Source organism: Myotis nattereri (assembly GCF_964212035.1).
Source record: "Myotis nattereri genome assembly, chromosome: 4".
In the NCBI taxonomy this organism is placed as follows: Eukaryota; Metazoa; Chordata; class Mammalia; order Chiroptera; family Vespertilionidae; genus Myotis; species Myotis nattereri.
This window is the reverse complement of record NC_138079.1, coordinates 9,048,896-9,067,782: the sequence shown is the minus strand read 5'-3', so window position 1 is coordinate 9,067,782 and position 18,887 is coordinate 9,048,896. Positions and strand designations below refer to the sequence as shown.

The window sequence follows — 18,887 nt, the reverse complement described above, 5'->3', positions numbered from 1 at the left end:
CTTCTCATCCTCTACACCTTTTATGGCTGCTATCTAAATTTTTGGCACCAACTACTATTTTTCATTCCAGACTCCTTATTTTCACACTGAAATTGTACACTGGAACTCTGATGAACTCTAGAACTGTATTTTTTCCTTAGTAGACACCTCCAGAACTCCACCTGCTTGTTCCACACCCACCTCAACAGCAGCACACACACAAGAGACATCATTCTCATTTCCCCGACACTCTCCTTCTGCGTAGACCCCCTAGAGCAGAGACTATCTCCCAGCCCCATTGGGAAAGGCAGGCACCCTTGGTATTTTCTGCTCCTACCCCTACACCAGGCACTGTCAATATTGTGTCCACCATACCCCTGTAATCTTGTTATCTGGCTCACTCCTACTTCTGCACAGTCACACCCGAGTGAGCCAGTGTTTTATGAATTCGTTGGCTTAGTGCCTCCCATCTCTAGATATTATGAATGACAAAAGGAATATTCTTTGATGCTTTGCTTGAAATTTGGTAGAATTACCTTGTATGAGTATGTTGATTTACCTATTTATTCAGGCATCCAATATTTATGGAGCACCAGGCACCAGGTGCCAAGCATCATAATCGGGTCTGAGGATATAAACATCGGAAAGATGGGGTCTTTCCTTTAGGCAGCTCAGAGTCTCATGGGGAGAGAGTCATTGAAATCAATACTTAAAAGAGAAGAGGGGATAAAGTAGAGTGTGGTGTTGAGCATCCAGTTCCTTTATAAGGGAGCTGTCCATGGGATGCAGCATCTGCCTGGAGACCTGAAGGATGGGCCAGAGCTTGGTCCTAGTGTTGCAGGTTGAGGGACTGGGCACTGGGGTGCAGGAAGACAGTGCATGTTGAGGGATTAACAATTAGGTTCCTGTTGTCAAAGAGCAAACAGAAGAGTTGGGTGGAAACACACATGCGCATGCGTTGTCTGTTTTTCATACAGTGCTCAGAGTGATGTTTTAAAAATAGAAGTGAATCACATTACTTCTTCCTCATCTCAGAAACCCTCCATGGCTTTCCATTCACTTAAATTCAAGTTCAAAGTCCTTACTGTTGTCTCTAAGGTCCTCCGTGGTCTGTTGACTCCATCCCCCTCTCTGATTCTATCTACTACCATTCTCCCTCTCATCCTCTGAGCTCCAGCCACGCGCCCTTCCTGTAAGTTTCTGGAACATTCCAAACACCCTCTTGCCTCAGGGGCCTTGCCTTGTTATTCTCTGGGCCTGGCCTGCTCCTCCTTAGGACCTGCGTGGCTCACTCTCTCAGTTCACTCAGGTCTTTGCTCAAAACACCAAAGAAGCTTTTCCCAACTTCTTCATCTGCCTTCTTCACTAGAATGTCAGTTCCATGAAGCCTGGGGACCTGTCTATCCTGACAACCAAGAAGAATCATGCCTGATGCACAGTAGGACTCAAAATACTTGTGGAACTCACTAATTCTTCAAATCATAATGCTACTTTGAACATATAGGGCATTTTTCACTCTTTCCAAGCAATTATCTGCTTACTGCCTTTATGTTATCATGGCAGTACTCTTGTGAAATAGGTCTTATTGTTTCCCTTTGAAAGACAAACTGCATTTCATGGTTCTTAAATATTCTGATAAAAGTCAAGTGCAAAATTAAGAGCAAAACCAAGCTGAGAATCCATGTATTCTGGCTCTGGGCCTCCATTTTCTTTTGCTAAACGGTTCTGTCTGGCGAGTACCATCGCCACTAACAGCGGAAAGGAGAGTATTCTGTTCTCAGCATCGGTGCTGGAGGTGTATTCCTAAGGGTATAGCTTTCCGAGCACAAAAGCGAAGAAGTTCAGTCATAGTTGTCATTTATTGGAAACAAGCAACGCTTGAGTACCTGTTTTAAAGGACATAAATGAGAGCTCTGTTTCTAAAACAGGTTTGGATTTTATTTTTATTACAGTAGGAGGTCTGCATTCTGAAGGGATCAAAAGAATTGTAATTATATTGTCATGAAAGTTGAGAATAAATCTTTGTGAACACTGTTTTTATGAAGCTCAATTTGTGTCTGGTAGTGAAGGTGTCATATGGAAATCTTGGATGCTGTTGTACTTGTCTTTACTTTTTGGGGATAGGAATTATAAAATATAAGTGAGGTTTATTAATCCTATTAATTTTGGACCAAATGCGTTACGAAAAGCCAACTTATATGAAGGATATTTTTAAGAAACGCTTTACTGGAAAACATTTTTGGGATAATTTTCAGCAACATTGAAAAGAATCCCCAGATAAACCTTCCTTTGTTAGGATAAATGATACTTAACATAGTTCCCGCTGGTTTAATTATTTTTCATTCATAAAAGCTTGTCAATATTTTATAATTTGTTAATAATTCATGGCTGGATCTGTTTGGAAAAGAATATTCACCTTTAAAAAATGCAAACGCCTTTTTATTTCTCCCGGAATGATGGAAATGCCTGCAAAACATGTTAAAATGTGGAAAAACAGCAGAACTCAGTCCAGCAACCAACAAGCCCCGTTAAAATGCCTTCTAGAATTTAATTAAACTAATACTTTAAATTCTATGACTGCGTGTGCACAGTTCTTAAATGGAAAGGTGATGCTAAGAAAAGCTTTCTCAGTTACCAGGACAGTTCATGAGTGGAAAGAGAAAATGATTCCTGTTCATCCCTGGGCTCTGCATCCTTAGGCCAGAGATTGTACCCTGCAGTAGTAGAGAGAACAAAAGGCCGTGAGAAAAGTTTCTGTATGATATGGAAGAACAATGGCCTTCTATTCTAAGTCTCATAGCCCTAAAGAGTGTTTTCAGGGAAATGGCTCGCTGTGTGTGTTGCCGCATTTGGCGAGTCCTCTCCTTGAGAACGTGCCTGTAACCACAAACGGTTATTACATCTGCCTTATAGAAACCATTTGTCAGAGCAACCACCCTCCACGTTAGCGCCCGCCACGTCTCTCTAGCGAAGTCCCATGTGGGTTGCTGGAAACCCTGCGAAATAGGGGGAAATGCCACAGATACCCCCTGAGGGTAAACTCAGTGTGAGTAACAGCACCCTCTTGTCCTTTTATTTTGTGTACCTTGATTTCCTTTATTTGGCAAATCCCGCTTTTCTATGTAGCACATCAGTCACCACGGAGATTTGACAGTCACGTGTTTGGTAATACGGCGGCCCCAATCTTTGCTATCTGTTGTATATGTATGGGAACTGTTTCACTTGGTTTAGGCTTTGAGACCAGTAGGAAGAAGGAAGACTCCAGGGCAGTGACATCCAGGCTGCTGTCAGCGGATGTTGGCCAGCCCAGAGAGAGGCTGTGGTAGGTTTTGGTGTGCCACCAGACAGGGTACTGAGTCTTCTCTTGCCAAGTCCCGCCTTTGTAGCCCCTATTTTTAGGGGATGGATGCAGCCTTGACGCTTAGGAGGAGCAGCAGAGGCGGTGGAGGGACTGTCATTCACTGTTTCTTTGCGTGTAAAGCTGCATGTGCCATTCTGCAGTCATGAGATGTCTGTGCTTCTTCGCTTGATCATGCCTTTGTCTGTCTCTCAGTCTTATAAGACCCCGCTTCTCACACACATACACACACACACACACATACACACACACACACACACACACACACACACACACACACGCTCCTTCTAGCTGTGCTTTTCCTAGTGAGCTCAGAGGTGCTGGGATGGTACAGACATGTGTTTCAGGACCAGAAAGTAGCCTCGAATGGTCTCTAAACCTCAGTCACATGGTGGTTTACATCTCAGACTCAGAGTTCCTCGAATCAAAATGACAATATTCAGACAGTAGTTTTGATCACTGTGGCTTGCTGGCACTCCACTCATTGCATAGATGTGGACACAAATCATCTCAGCGTTCAGTGAGTTGGAGTCTAGTGTTGGGGTGGGGGTGTGAAGGGAGATTGACGGTGACAGCATGTGTGGTGAGGGAAGGAAGCACTGGGGTGTCTGTGGACACCGGAGCAGGGGCATTGGAGAGGGAGATGACACCTGAGCCAAGTCCTGAGGGTAGGCAGGTGTGGCCACTTGAATGTGGGGTGATGGGGCCACGGTGATGTGTGTTCCAGGTAGCATGCACAGAGGCTTCAAGACCTGGTCTCTTAAGGAACAACCAACTTCCAGAATTTACCTTCAGCTTGTCACGAGGGCATTCCCAAAGAAGGTGCCTCCAAAGGGACATATGCTGCAGCCACATTTAGGAAGCACCGAACAGAAAATGTGGATATAAAATGGGGTTTGATGTAAAGCAGACTCTTACAGATTGGGAATGCTCTGCTGCCTCTGGTGAATGAAATGTTGTCATCAAGTGCAAACATCATGTGAAAAGAGCTTGTTATTCGGGACTAAGTTTATCGGGATAGCATGGAGCTTATTGCAGTGATAACAAGGGGATCTATTATCATTTAACCAGAATTGTCTTCTACTAAAGTGTTAAACTGAGATCACCATGAAGCAAGTAATAGAAGGTACTGAGGCCCCAAGTTATTTAAAGTCAAGAGGGTGAACTCCTGGGTCTTGCATGAGGCCTGTCAGTGACGAAGGGGGAGAAAGAGAAAAGCTGGAGAAGCAGGTGGAGGAAGGAGACTCTGCTCACCGAGGTTATGAGGGAGCTGGCACATAGGGGCACATTGAGGTCAGGAGCCTCAGCATTTTTAATGCTACACTTCACATCTGTTCCTCTGCCTCATCTGGCATCTCTTTGTGGGGAAAGAAGCAGAATGATTAGGATGAACAAGACCCCACTAACCTTAGGATTTTGCATGTAGCTCAACCCATCCTGCTTTCTGCACTTTGAGCACTTGCTAAGTGCTGGACACTTGCATCTATCTCGTCACACTAGATGTAGATTTTGCTCAAAAATGAGAATAGATTAAGAGTTCCCTGCAGAGAACATTCTTCAGAGGCTCGCAGATTGACATGGATTCGTTGTGGCAGGCCTTATTCAGCTACATTAAATGTAAGGAGACCTGCCCGGCCGGGGTGGCTCAGTGGTTGAGCATTGACCCATAAACCAAGAGGTCACTGGTTCGATTCCCAGACAGAGCATATGCCCCGGTTGCGGGCTCGATCCCCAGTAGGGGGCATGCGGGAGGCAGCCAGTCAATGTTTCTCTCATCAATGTTTCTATCTATCCCTCTCCCTTCCCCTCTCTCTAAAATCAATAAAAACATATTTTTAAAAAGTGTAAGGAGACCTGATAACTGTAGAAGTTCACACATTTATTGTTAACTTCAGCTCTTTAACTAAGCTTCTATGACATGTACATGCTTCCATTGAAATCGGGAAAGGAAAACAGATAATTAAGAATGAAGTGAAAATGAGGTTTTATTTCTACAGCTATAAATTTTCTTATACAGTAAGATCCACAAGCATGTAACTTGTTATTAAAGGTATAATGTCTAACCACTGTATATGTATTCAGCTCTAGTTTTGACTAAATTAAAGTAATAGAGCTTGTTGTTATTTTTTGAAATCCATCCAAGATTCCCAATAGACTTCCCTTTTCTATCTCCTTCATTCATTCAAAAGTATTGAATACCTTTTGTGCCACACATTGGATTTAGTACACTAAAACCTGTTAATTACTGGTGTGTTGGTGCCTTGGCAGGTTATCACAAGGAGTCAAATCTTAATTAAGCCCTTGCCTCTGAACAGCACATCCTTGGTCTGAGCAGTGTTCAGAGAGATGTAAACCAGGTAGCAGGTGCATGTTGAAGTAGGTAAACATTGAGATGGCTCAGGATGCTGATGACATCATGTGTGGTGCTTTTAGACCCCCCAAAAAAGAAGTTTCCCCCATTGACCTCCCCCAGCCTCCCCCACCCACCAGCACATACCCTCACCCCCCTAGTGTCTGTGTCCATTGGTTATGCTCATATGCATGCATACAAGTCCTTTGGTTGATCTCTTACCTCTCCCCCCCTTCCCCGCTGAAGTTGACAGCCATTTTTAATAGATGTTCTAGGTCAGCCTTCAGCCTCAAGGGAAAGATTAGTCTGGGCTCCTGATGCTTGCTACTTAGGAAGGAAACTGATATAATCAGAACGAAGTGATCTAAAGAGCAGATCATTGTCAAAGCTGTTGTTACAGCTGTGCCCCACAGATGTGCCTCAGGGACCACGGGGGGTGGGGGCGCTATAGGGGGGAAAGGGAGGTTAGGAATTGGGGGCAGGGAGGCTAATGGGAAAAAAACCTGCTTTCCACACTGAATCCCTCTTTTATTTTACGTTTGAAGAAAGCGTACTGTGGCTAAAGGAAATTTTGGGGGAAAATGTGGATTTGGCCAATTCACACATTTTACCAGTAAACAAAAGGAGGGTCAGGAAAAGCAAATGGTTGTATAAGAGAATCTAATCATGGTTTACTACACTGCCTGGCCTAGCAATGGGCAGTTTTACATGGTCGTTTCATCAGTGTGATGTAAATTCTGACTATAAAGTTACCTACGAGTTGCGATAGCTATGTAGGAACTGAATGAAGATGATGGATGTTGGGGGTTTGTGGGAGAGTTAAGTCTTCATATGCCCCAATAAGAAGTTAGTAGATAATAACTAATATTGATTAATCCATAAAAATTCCATGGCCAACATTATGTTTTAAAATACAGAGGTAAGAAGAAAATGTATAGAAGTATAAAAGACAATACTAAAAATAATTGAAATTGATTCCTATTGAGAACAGATCTAAGAGAACTGAACAAGATAAGGACTGCTGTTTTCTGCTGATACATTAATTTTTTAATGAATAAAAAATGTTTAGAGGGGATAGTATGCATTTGCCATTCCGTGTATGCTTCCTACCTGTCCTTGGTCAATAAAGCTCATGTTTTCAAGAAGACCATTCCCTAGAGGAGAAAAAGAAGCAGGATACGAGAAGTGAAATTTCTTGCTCCGCGATGTAAGGAGTGGGGCGTGAGAAGTCAAGTTGATGCAGGGTGTTTCCCAAGGAAATGATTAGACCTTTGGCTATTCGTTTGGTGTTGCCCCTGAATTATTTTAGGGACAGAAAAGAAAGTGGAAGCCTGAGCGTGCAGAGATGTGGAATCAGCCTGCACTTAGGGGACAGTCCTGTTTGTCCTGCAGTTATGTCAGTTCTAGATAAACATCAGTCTGTAACTTCTCTCTTTGATGTTTCTTTTTGAAAACAGGGAAATACACATAAAATCATGGAGAAATGTACATTGCCATTAACTGGAAAGCAGTGTGTCAACCGCATCATCACTGAAAAGGTAAATGCCTTCCTTTCACCTTTTATTCCCTCTAATGCAGTGGTTCTCAACCTTCCTAATGCCACGACCCTTTAATACAGTTCCTCATATTGTGGTGACCCCCAACCATAAAATTATTTTGTTGCTACTTCATAACTGTAATGTTGCTACTGTTATGAATCGTAATGTAAATATCTGATATGCAGGATGTATTTAGGCAACCCCTGTGAAAGGATCGTTCGATCCCCAAAGGGGTCGCGACCCACAGGTTGAGAACCGCTGCTCTAATGTCTGCCTCCACCTTTTTTTAAATAAGCATTTTTAGAGTTTTTTTGTTCGCTCTGAAAGTGTTTTACATCGGTAGTTATAGGATTAGTTTAATAGTATAGTCTGTGGGTAGACTAAATAGAGAAATTTATCAGGTTAATGTTTCAAAATGTAGAATTCTTAATGTGCAACTCTCTGGAAATGGACATAGGCACACAGAATTGAACTGCTGCCCTTTGTAATTTTGACTGTGATGTAATCCAAGAAAAGTTTTATTGCTCATTATGCTTGGACTGCTAAGATGGATGATATATACAAAGTTAAGACTATCCTTTCTACCTTTCCTCTATGCTTTCCCAAACCACATGTACAAATTGTTGGGTTTTATTCTAGGAAGCTCAGAAAAAAATAGGTTTTAGTCATTTGGATGCCTATCACAGTACAGGCCCCACTGTAAACCCAGGAATCTTGTCTGTGGTTTCCTCGTGTCCCAGCCCCTGTCAGAGAGTGGACTGTCCGCGTTTCAGTGCCTCCTACATTGAATTCTTCTTAGATGGAGCATTGGCTGGTGGTGCCTCTAGAAGCTGTTCCCATCAGAGGGCAGCCTCCGGGGCAGTTGTCTGCCCTCCTCTTTCTGACCCAGAGTTGAACTGAGGGTGTGGGAAAGACATCATTCTCATAAGTGAGCGAGGAGGGTGTCATCTTCTCAATTCCGTGTCTTGATGAAACCACCTTCTCTGAACCAGACTGTCCCCAGCATTAGCCTCAGAAAGCAGAGCATGGTCTCTGCAGTAGCAGCAGGTAGAATGTAAACCTGGAACACTGTGAGAGGCGCATGCCAGATGCTGAGGAGGGAACATCCCGGAAGGCTGCCTGACAGCCAGGGAGGGTGTCAGCGAAAGCTTCTAGGTGGTAAAAATACGCTTTAACATGTTTTGCAAGGCATTTCACAGTTTATACCTTTTCTCCTCCAGTTTCAGTTTCCCAGTTTCTGCCTTAACATGTCCCCACTTCAGCCACACTAAATGCTTCGAACTGTGTACATCCCCCCACCGTGTTCTTCTGGTACTTTGCACACCCTGACTCTGTCCTTGGAATGCTCTCTCCACCCCATCCAGCTGGCTCGTTGCTGCTCATCTCTGTGTCTCAGCTCTTTCTTTCTCTGGCAAGTCTTCTCTGTCCCTCCCCAAGTCTTCCCGGAGCTTCTCCGAATCCCAGTACTTACTCTGACTTAGCACTGACCGCTGTATTCACATGACCTCGAAGCTCTGCCATCTCACTCAGCACTGTTTATTCAGCACTTAGTATGGTGCTTGCGGGACACAGTGAATGCTTGTTGCCTCAATGTATTATACTTTCCTTGCCAAGAAAACTGATAGATTGAGTGGTGAGTCTTGAAAGATAACTAGGAGTTTTATAAGTGAGAATAAGACCAAAGAAGCTCCTCTAGGCAAAGGGGAGAAAGTGGGCAGAGCCTGGGAGGTGTTAAGAAAACACAGCCTAGGCAAGGACCCGCAGGTGGAACAGTGTGGAACAGCGTGGAACAGCCAGGTTCTGAAGGCCAATGTTGAAAAGACAGTGAGGGGCCACATTATGAAGGAATGTGAATGCCTTGCTAGGAAATTTGGGTTTTATCTGGAAGGCAGTTGGGAGCCTTCCGGCAATTTTTAGTGTCTGGGGACACAGTTGATCAGGTTTGCATTTTAGAAAGAGCGCTGTAGCTTTGAGTAGAGTAAGCGGAGAAGAGATGAGACAGAGGCCAGTGACAAGTCCCCTCCACTGCTCTGGGCCAGAAATGAAGATCCTAAACCACAGGACAGGAGCAGATCTGAGAGATTTATGATGATCTCAGCCTAACTCGATGATGTGGACATGGACACTAAAGCAGAGGAGATTTCTACATTTTCTGGCTGGAGGGGGTGGTCGACTTGTTGTACCCTTAGTGACGCTTAGTGTAAGGGGAGAAGGGGCGGATCAATGGGAGGCAGGAAAAGAATAGGCTCGGGTTGGACATTCTCAAGTCAATATTCTTGAATAATTAGCATCCAGTCAGGTATTTCTAACCAACGATTGTAGATGTGGATCTAGAGCGCAGAGGAGAAATCACGATCTGAACAGGCTTGTGGAAGTCATTAGCATGCGGGGATCACTGGAGCCTTAACTGCAGGTGACAGTGTGTAGCAGAAATGAGTTGAGTGACAGGCAGCCATGTATGGAATGTTTGGTACCTCAAGGAAGAGTGGTACATGTTTACCCCTGTGTTCTATACAGTAGTCACCCAGTAAATGTCTGTTGAATGAGTAAGTATGAGAATGCAATGCCATTGAGGACGATAAATGTGTACAGCCCTGCGGAGCAGACTTGGGACTAGAATTCCGTTTTCAGCTCTTATGGAAAATTCCATTCATTTGCCATTTGAAAGAGGCCATGGCGATGTTATGACCCTGATTTCCAAGTTTCCTGTTTCTAGAAGGAGATTATGAAAGGTGCCTTTCTCCCAGCACCCAGACTGTGATTAACTGCTTTATCCACATGGAGCCTTTTATGCTGGTGATAAAATAATTAATTTGCTCATATGCCACATGAATAAAGCAGTTTTAGTATCATCCTTGGCACTTGAACAATTTATTGTATAGCTCTTAGGTTTTAGCCTCTTATTTTTATCAAATATATTGTTTTGTTTGCACTTTATACCACTAGATGGGAATCTTCCTAAATCTTTCCAAAGTAAATTTTCCGCTTTTTAATAACAGATACTTGGTTTTTCAATATATGAACCCAAGAGCTAATTGGGGTTTGATGAAAGTTTTAATAAAAGTTTTTTAAAAGCAATAATTCACTTTACCATAATGTTTATCTGCCTGGTCACGGCACCACAGTTATCTTCTCTTCCATCTCTTCCCTGCCTGTTCTCAATAACAACGCCATCCGGAGGCTTTGTTTCTCTGATTTCTTCCATGTGCATAAATTGACCGTTGTTCGGAATACAGGTAAAAGGAAATCCGTGCGAACAGCACTCCAGACTGAGTTTCTGCAAAGGAAAAATCCATTACAATATTTTAATTCTCAATTTGGAGTTAAATAAACTATTGCAGCATGCAGACATTCCTAAATGAGCATTTTCTCCTTCTCAAAACGAATATTTTTTTTAGAAACATAAAAATGAGTAAACAAAGAGCAAGTCTGCTGAAATATTTCCTCTTAATTTAAACTATCTTTTCCAGCAAAATCAACTAGGTTATCTGTGAATTCATCACACAGATAGAGACTGTATCACTGGTTGCCTTGATGTTGTGCTCCTGGGGAGAAATGTCGATTAACTGGAGACAAATAAGTGTTTGGGGGTTTTGATTTGGGTTCACACACAGGTGACAATAAGGTGAGCTGTTAAGGAGAAAGGCCATTCCTGTAGCAGCCCCTGTGATGTCCTGCTGTGTCCAGGCATGATGCCCGGCGTGCAGGGTGTGATTTGTTAGTATCTTTGACCTGTATGACAAGGTTAGTATCTTTGACTAACCCTGGGAAGCAGGGTTTTTTGATATCCATCTTCAGCTGTGAAGGTAGCATCACCAAAGATTGCAAAGTTCTAAGCCAAGGTTCTTCCTTCTACACCCTGTGTGTTCAGATTAGCCTCCTAACCAGGAGCATGTTTCAAAGCGACAGCGTAGAGTTTACTTCCAAGCCAGCTGAAAGGAAAGATCCAAACCCTCAAATAATAGTTGAACTTAAGGTCAGTTTACAGAAGAGGAATGATCTGCGCAGCCTAATGCATAAGTCTGAGGAAGAGGAAGCTGACCATGAAAACCACAAGAGGAAATGCCTGCTGGAGGGAGGCCAGCTTGGAGACCCAGCACGCTGGAGTCGCAGGGAAGCAGCTTGGCTCTCCCACTCAGAGCTTCCCATCCATAGACATCTATCTGCCTGAGCAGGTGACTTCCACTCAGAGCTTCCCATCCATAGACATCTATCTGCCTTGAGCAGGTGACTTCCACTCAGAGCTTCCCATCCATAGACATCTATCTGCCTGAGCAGGTGACTTCTACCCAGAGCTTCCCATCCATAGGCATCTGCCTGAGCAGGTGAGCCTCCTGCCACTGGAAGTTCCTAAGCAGAGCCATTTTGAAGAATTCTTGGTGGGAAGTTATAGTAAGTGACTTTGTGGGCCTCTTCTACTCCAGTTGTCATAACTGAGTGTGACAGCATGTGTTCGAAATCAGATACAACAGGTTGAGCCTACCTGCAGAGGTCAAGCTTTACCATCCGGCACTACCCTCACCTTGTGTTACCAGCCAGGGTGTTGTAATGGAATGTTTAGAGTGAGCTTGGCCTTCTCTTGTTCTGAACATAAGCATCTTCATGTGATTTGCATTCTAGATGGAGATTCCCATGCTATGCTGTCTATCCTCTTGGACCTGTGTGCTTTTACTAGGACTTACAGGGAAAGGTTTAGTATTTACCTGGGGGTGGAGGTCTTTCAGGGCCAGGACAGTTCTTGCTTTGATTACTCTGAGCCATTTCCAAGCACCTTCTTTTGTTTCCTGTAACTCTTTACCCAGGGGCATCCATCAGCTTTTCCCTCTCATTCCTGTGCTTTCACCTTCCAAATATCTCCTCCCTCCTTACTTTGCCCCATTCCTTTCTTCCTTCAAATCATTATTAATCATTTAATTGAAAATTTGACCAGAACTGTTAGACCTAAACAAAGTAAAGTAATTATAAAAACACACACACACACACACAAAACAACAACAACAAAAAAACCGGGTTATGCCTGCCTGGCGTGGTTCAGTGGTTGAGCATTTATCAATGAGCCAGGAGGTCATGGTTCAATTCCAGGTCAGGGCATGTGCCCAGGTTGCAGGCTCAGTCCCCAGTGAGGGGTATGCAGGAGGCAGCCGATAATAATTATCTCTCATTATTGATGTTTCTGTCTCTCTTTCCCTCTCCCTTCCTCTTTGATCAATAAAATATATTTAAAGCAAAACCAAACCAAACAAAAAACTGGTTATAATAGTAGCAAATGGCATCAATAGTCAACACTCCTTTGGCTCCTGGCATCAATGGTGCTCCACAGCTAATTGCCAATTAGGGAGCTGGCATTTATTCTCCCCAAGATGTAAGAATTCGTTTGACATTTTTTTATGGCTGATTTTCAGAATCTTTGTCCTGGGTCTTGTCTCTCCTTTAAGAACTTGAGAGCTTGTTTCTGTTTTGTGCTATAAAATAATCACTGTAATAGCCATCGTCATTGTCATGTTCTTGGCCCCAACAGGCTGTGTTTGATGTGGACAGCAAGAAGGGGCTGACTCTGATTGAACTCTGGGAAGGCCTGACAGTGGACGACATCAAAAAGAGCACCGGGTGTGACTTCGCAGTAAGTGTTTCTGTGAACAATCCAGCCACTTACCCCATGTCACCAGCTTGATGAATGGGTGTTTACAGGACATGAACCATTCATTTGTGATCATTTTTGGAGTTGACCTTTGCAGAGAACAGGAGTGGAGGGAAGGGGGCCTCCAGATGAGAGCAGGTTGGAGCAGGAATAGGCTGTGACTCATCTGCCAGAGTTTGGAGTCTGAAGCAGGAAGGGGAAGAACCACCCGGAGCTGCTGGAAACAGAAGGTCTAGCGAGCTTGAACTCTAAGCTACACTCTGTAAAGTCCCCTGCAATTCTCCCTTCTTGGGTTACACATCAGCCGTGGCTGAACTTGATTGACTGAAAAATGTGAGCTGCACACAGAGAATTGGTACTTCCTTATTTTTAAGCCCATCTGTGGCTTATGAATTTCTCTTTGAGTAGCTTCTATGCCTGATTATTCCATCTGTTGAAGTTATTAGAATGTTGGGCTTCTGACACTGCCAGATTATAGTCACAAAATAGGCAGATCCTATATCTGAAGACAAGTTTAGTACATAAAATTCTGACCTACAAAGTAGATAAGTTCTTCAGGGAGTATCCATTTAAGAAATCTCCAAATCCCTTTTTGAAACAAAGAGAATAATACTGCAATGTAAATAATTGCCCTTTAGTATAAGTGCTTATTTATCAATCACCTACCTAATGGGAGTTGAGGGGATGGATGGCTCTGAAGAAAATGAAGGAAACAAATTTGCTGCTTACATACCTTTTTAAGAACAGATCTACTATTTAAAATGAAATATACTTATAATGAGGGGAAACGTCACAGCTACAGATCCTGGAGAAAGTAGTTTAACAAAACATATTTGATAAGTCATGCAGAGAGCTCATACATTTCTTCCTTGGGTGCTACATGCCTGGCCGGTACCTATCCATGCATAACTGATTTCCATAAAAGCAATTTTGCTGCATAGTTAATTATCCACATTTACCTGCTTCTGCTACTGTATGAAGGTCTTTGTCTATTAACCTTTTCCAAATTTCTCTTGGGAGAAAAGAAGTCTGCCAGCAATGCCTTACACAAAAGGCACATGTTTAATTACCTTTTCAATAACCTCAGGGGGTAAAAATGGGATTTGCCTATACTTTAACTATTTAGAATGCCTTAATCTAGTGATAAAAGCAAACCATTCTTACTTAATGAACTTTTCTTCATTTTTTCCCACTGTGTGGATGAGTCAGCCCCTGTTCAGTAGGTAGCATATTTGAGATCCATACAGTGTTCAGTTCTCTGCTGCCAAAGAGAGTATACAAGGGAAGAGCCTCATTGGAAGAGCCTATTTTTAAGTCCTGTCCATAAATCAGGAATGAAAAAGATGGATTTTTACTGTTGTTGTTTTTTTTAAGTGCCAGTTTCCATGTCTTTATACATTGAAAAATATATCAGGGGTTCCTCTTTTATTACAGTATCACCCCTCCTTCTCTTTTGACATTGGCATGTCATCTTGTGTCCTCCAAATTAGGCCATTGCGATGAAATGTTAATTTGTATGTCAGTTTTGTCCTGAAAATGGAAAGGTGTAGCATAGCTGAACCACCCTGACAAAAGAACTAGCTTTTGAGGATCTGATGGTCAATGGCATGGCTTTAGACCCTGGCAGATGAAATCACAGGTAGTGGATTGTTTGTCTAGGGACCGGAACGCTCTGATTAATAAAACATTCTGCTCAGTAGCTGGGTTATCAGTGAGATACTTTTAATAATAAAAGGACTCTGAGCATAGTATTACTTTATTTGATAATTCTGTGTTATAATTCACAAGCTATCCATGTGATTATGATGGTATAGGTAGCATTTTGGTCCACACAGGACTATGCATGTTAATCAAGGTTTCTGCTTGAGAAAAAGCCCACTCGGCCTTCACTGTATAACTGAAAGTGAATATTCTAGAAGAGAATAGCCAAGTTGCTGCATAATAAAGGAAAAAAAAGTAAAAATCAAGGTCAAAGTAATTATGAGGATGTGTTGCTAAAATGTCCCTTATATCTAAGAATATGGGCAAGTGAATGGCCAAATATACAGAATGTGGATATAGGCTGATTGAGAAAATACTGAGAATTTCAAAGAAAAAGATAGTGTCTGACAGCATCAGATAACAGGACATGAAAAAATTGTAGTTTCCGGGTATTAAAAAATAATCACTGTAATGAAACATTTGCCAATTTTAAAAAAAGTATTACTAAGGCTTTGCTGTATACCACAGTACAGTTAGCAGCACAGAAACTGGAAGAAAATCGCATCCTATCTGTGTTACCTGAAACAGCTTTCATAAAAAATTTGTTAAAGACCAAAAAAATGTATGATGAGTTAGATTCATGATATTGTCAGCTGAAAGGAGGAATTTGCTTTTCAATTGGTAGGAAAGCTTCTTAAGGGTCATATATGTCTGGAACTCTAAAGGAGGCTGTGGAAAGTTTGTCATAGAAATGCAAATAATTGGCTCTATTTCTGGAACTTTCATCACACTCCAAACATAATTCTGGTCAAGAGTGGTTCACAGCAAGAGAAGCCAATTTATAATGGACAGAGACCTTGTTCCATATGATCCCTCTCCTTCAAAATGCAGTTGTTATAAAGAAAGGGACTTCCCTCTGTGTTTCTTGGGGATTGAGCTCTGAGTCTTTTGAGAGAGAGAGATAAAGGAGCCGGGCAGGGAGAGGTGAAAAGGCCACTGTTATGATAAAGGCTGGGATGGAGGGTGTGGCTGAGGTGGACAGCCACACAGGCATTTTAGATATATTATGATTTCAGAAAGGAAGGGAGAAGGAGAGGAAGTGGGAGAGAGATGGAAACATCAATGAATCATTGATCGACTGCCTCCTGCCTGTCCCACACTGGGGATAGAGCCCGAAACCTGGGCATGTGCCCTGACCAGAATGGAACTGTGATTTCCTGGTTCTTAAGGTCGATGCTCAACCACTGAGCCACACCTTCCGGGCCACAGCAGGCTTTTCAGATAGGAACTCTAGAGGTGGGGGAGATGTCAGCTCCCAATTACAGGCAGCCTTGGAAAACTGCAGGCTGTCTTCACAGAGGCGAGTCTTTACTTCTGAGCTGCATTCCATGTGGCCGAGAGCAAAGCAGTACATGGTCCCTGCAGAAGGCCATGGCATGTGAATGAGACAGAACAAATTGGCGCAGTTCCGACTGCCAAGGGTCTTGGTTTTATTCTCCGGGCAGAAATACACCGAAACCACCCGTGGCATAACATTACATGAGGATACTACTTATTTATATGTTTGCAGTGGGATCTGACAGAAGCCAGCTGCAGACAATCTTTGCCCCATTGAATAAATTTATGCTCTTAATATCTATTATGAACTGGCCTTATACCAGCATTAAACAGTATGCTCTTGGGATTTCAGTGGACTGGGAAGACAGATCATTGGCTTATCTTCTGCACTGAAATCATGTAGTCTTATGCTTAGTCCGTAGATCACCGTGGCAGGACAATCTGCTTCAGCTTGCATGGGCTTTCAATGTTGATGAGACTGTGAGAGAACAGAATAAAAAATGGTTGTTTAGTAGATGTTTTCATTAAAGAAAAAGAACACACCACGGAGGCTACGTCAGTGTGTATAAAGCTTCATCTTCTGATAAAAGTCAGTTTCCACATTGAGCATATAAATGAAATTAAGAGCTCAAAATAGGGCCAACATGACAAGAAAAAGGATGAGATGTTTAAGAAATTAAGGCATTGTGTGCTTTTAGAGGAAATTCTATAAAGACTCTCTTTCAAGAAAAGGCAAAATTTTTATTTCATTAAATTATTTCCACAAATGCTTTGTTGTTGTTGTTTTAAAGGATTGTTTGTGAGAGACACTTTCTAAATACTCAGAGTCCTTATGTCTTTTATTCTTTTCTGGAGAGTCGAAGTTCTGTGCAAATATGAGCTGTGACTTGTATCTACTTGTTAGATGTCTCCTATTTTGTCTATTATTATACATCTGTTCTTAGAACTGGCAAGTCTGAATGAGCTCTCCTTTATTCTAAGCTCTCTATACCAAGGCACACTGATCCTTTTTATTCTGGCCATGCCATTCTTTTAGTAGAAAAATAGAAAAGGGATATTAACTCTTGACATTGTGGCACGCTAATACAGAAATAATGTATAAATGAACTAAAAATATTTAACCTCATCAAGTCCAAATAATTGTCTACTCCTATTTTTAATACTGACTTAACCTCTGTTAGAAACCTTTTCTTCCAGTTCTTTAAAGCTTACCTAGTCCACTCACTCATTCCTTCATTTCTTCTTTCCTAAATTTAACAAAAATACTAACTATTTATTCTGGAAGGCAAAATGCTTTCATTGGCCCCAATTCAAGGCCAGCAGGAATCCCTAATTTGGAGTGCTGTGAAGAAGGAAACTTTATTCAGTGCAAAATAGCTCAATTGTGAAACAGCAGGACCTGAGGCAGCCCTAAAGCCAGGTGGCCCTGGGGCCAGGCCTCTCTCCAGCTAGACAACCTTGCTCTACTGCTTTATGGTCTGCTTTGTGCTGTGCTGCTCTGCTGTTCTTTGGTCTGCTCCATTCTGTGCTAATCTGCTCTGGCCAGCACTGGTCTGTTCTACTCTGCTCTGCTGAAACATCTTTCGTGTTTCAGCTCAGCTAGGGATACACAGCCTTAAGAAAGGGAAAATGTACTCCCAGAGCCAGAATGGAGCAGTCCTCAAGCAAATGAGGACTCCAAATCCTTGCAGTTTGATTGGTCCAAAAGGCACTGTCCTGATTAGTCAGAATAGAGCCACTCTGGTTGGTCAGAGCTGTGCAGCTCTGATTGGATGGGGAAAGCCTCAGTCCTGTTGGTTAAAATAGGAGTCTTTGAAAGAGGACATAAAGAAGGCCAAGAGACATGTGAAAACATGCTCAAAGTCACTAACATGCTCATCCGAGAGATGCAAATCAAAACGACAATGCGGTACCATCTCACACCTGTCACAATGGCTATCATCAACAGATTAACAAACTACAAGTGCTGGCAAGGCTGCAGAGAAAAAGGAACCCTCTTGCATTGCTGGTAGGAATGCAGACTGGTGCACCCACTGTGGATAATAGTATGGAGTTTCTTCAAAAAATTAAAAATGGAACTCCCATTTGACCCAGTAATTCCACTTCTAGGAATATAGCCCAAGAAATCAGAAACACCAATCAGAAAGGATATATGCACCCCTATGTTCATAGCAGCACTGGTACAATAGCTAAGGTTTGAAAACAGCCTAAGTGCCCACCAGCAGATGAGTGGATTAGAAAAGTGTGGTACATTTACACAATGGAATACTATGCTGCTGTAAAAAGGAAGGAACTCTTTTTTTTTGTTTTTTGTTTTTTTTACGTATGTAAATTTTTTTTTTATTTTTTTTTATTATTAGTTAAGGAATTACAAATGTGTCCTCATCCCCCCCTTTAACCCCCAACCTCCCCCCCACACACAAACTCATGCTCCCATCCCCCCGTTGTCCATGTCCATTGGTTTGGCTTATATACATGTATACAAGTCCTTCTGTTGATCTCTTCCCCTTACCCCCGCCCTCCCCTACTTTCCTTCTGGGGATTGATAGCCTGATCGCTGTTTCTCAGTCTTTGGGTCTGTCCTTTTTCATCAGTCTATGTTGTTCTCTATAATCCACAAATGAGTGAGATCATGTGGTATTTATCTTTCTCTGACTGGCTTATTTCACTTAGCATAATGCTCTCCAGTTCCATCCATGCTGTTGCAAAAGGCAAGAGTTCCTTTTTTTTACCGCAGCATAGTATTCCATTGTGTATATGTACCACAGTTTTCTAATCCACTCATCTGCTGATGGGCACTTAGGCTGTTTCCAAATCTTAGCTATGGTGAATTGTGCTGCTATGAACATAGGGGTGCATATATCCTTTCTAATTGGCGTTTCTGGTTTCTTGGGATATATTCCTAGGAGTGGGATCACAGGGTCAAATGGGAGTTCCATTTTTAGTCTTCTGAGGTAGCTCCATACTGTTCTCCACAGTGGCTGC

At 42.5% G+C, this 18,887-nt stretch overlaps 1 protein-coding gene across 1 annotated transcript in view; it reads left to right on the top strand.

The window, feature by feature from the left end:
* The window catches only part of OXCT1 (3-oxoacid CoA-transferase 1), a 128,606-nt gene that overhangs the window by 103,587 nt on the left and 6,132 nt on the right, over positions 1 to 18,887 (top strand). The window contains exons 15-16 of the mRNA XM_081089001.1: positions 7,145 to 7,225; positions 12,744 to 12,845. Coding sequence (XP_080945127.1) covers positions 7,145 to 7,225; positions 12,744 to 12,845 — 183 coding nt within the window. The remainder of the gene's footprint in view (positions 1 to 7,144; positions 7,226 to 12,743; positions 12,846 to 18,887) is intronic.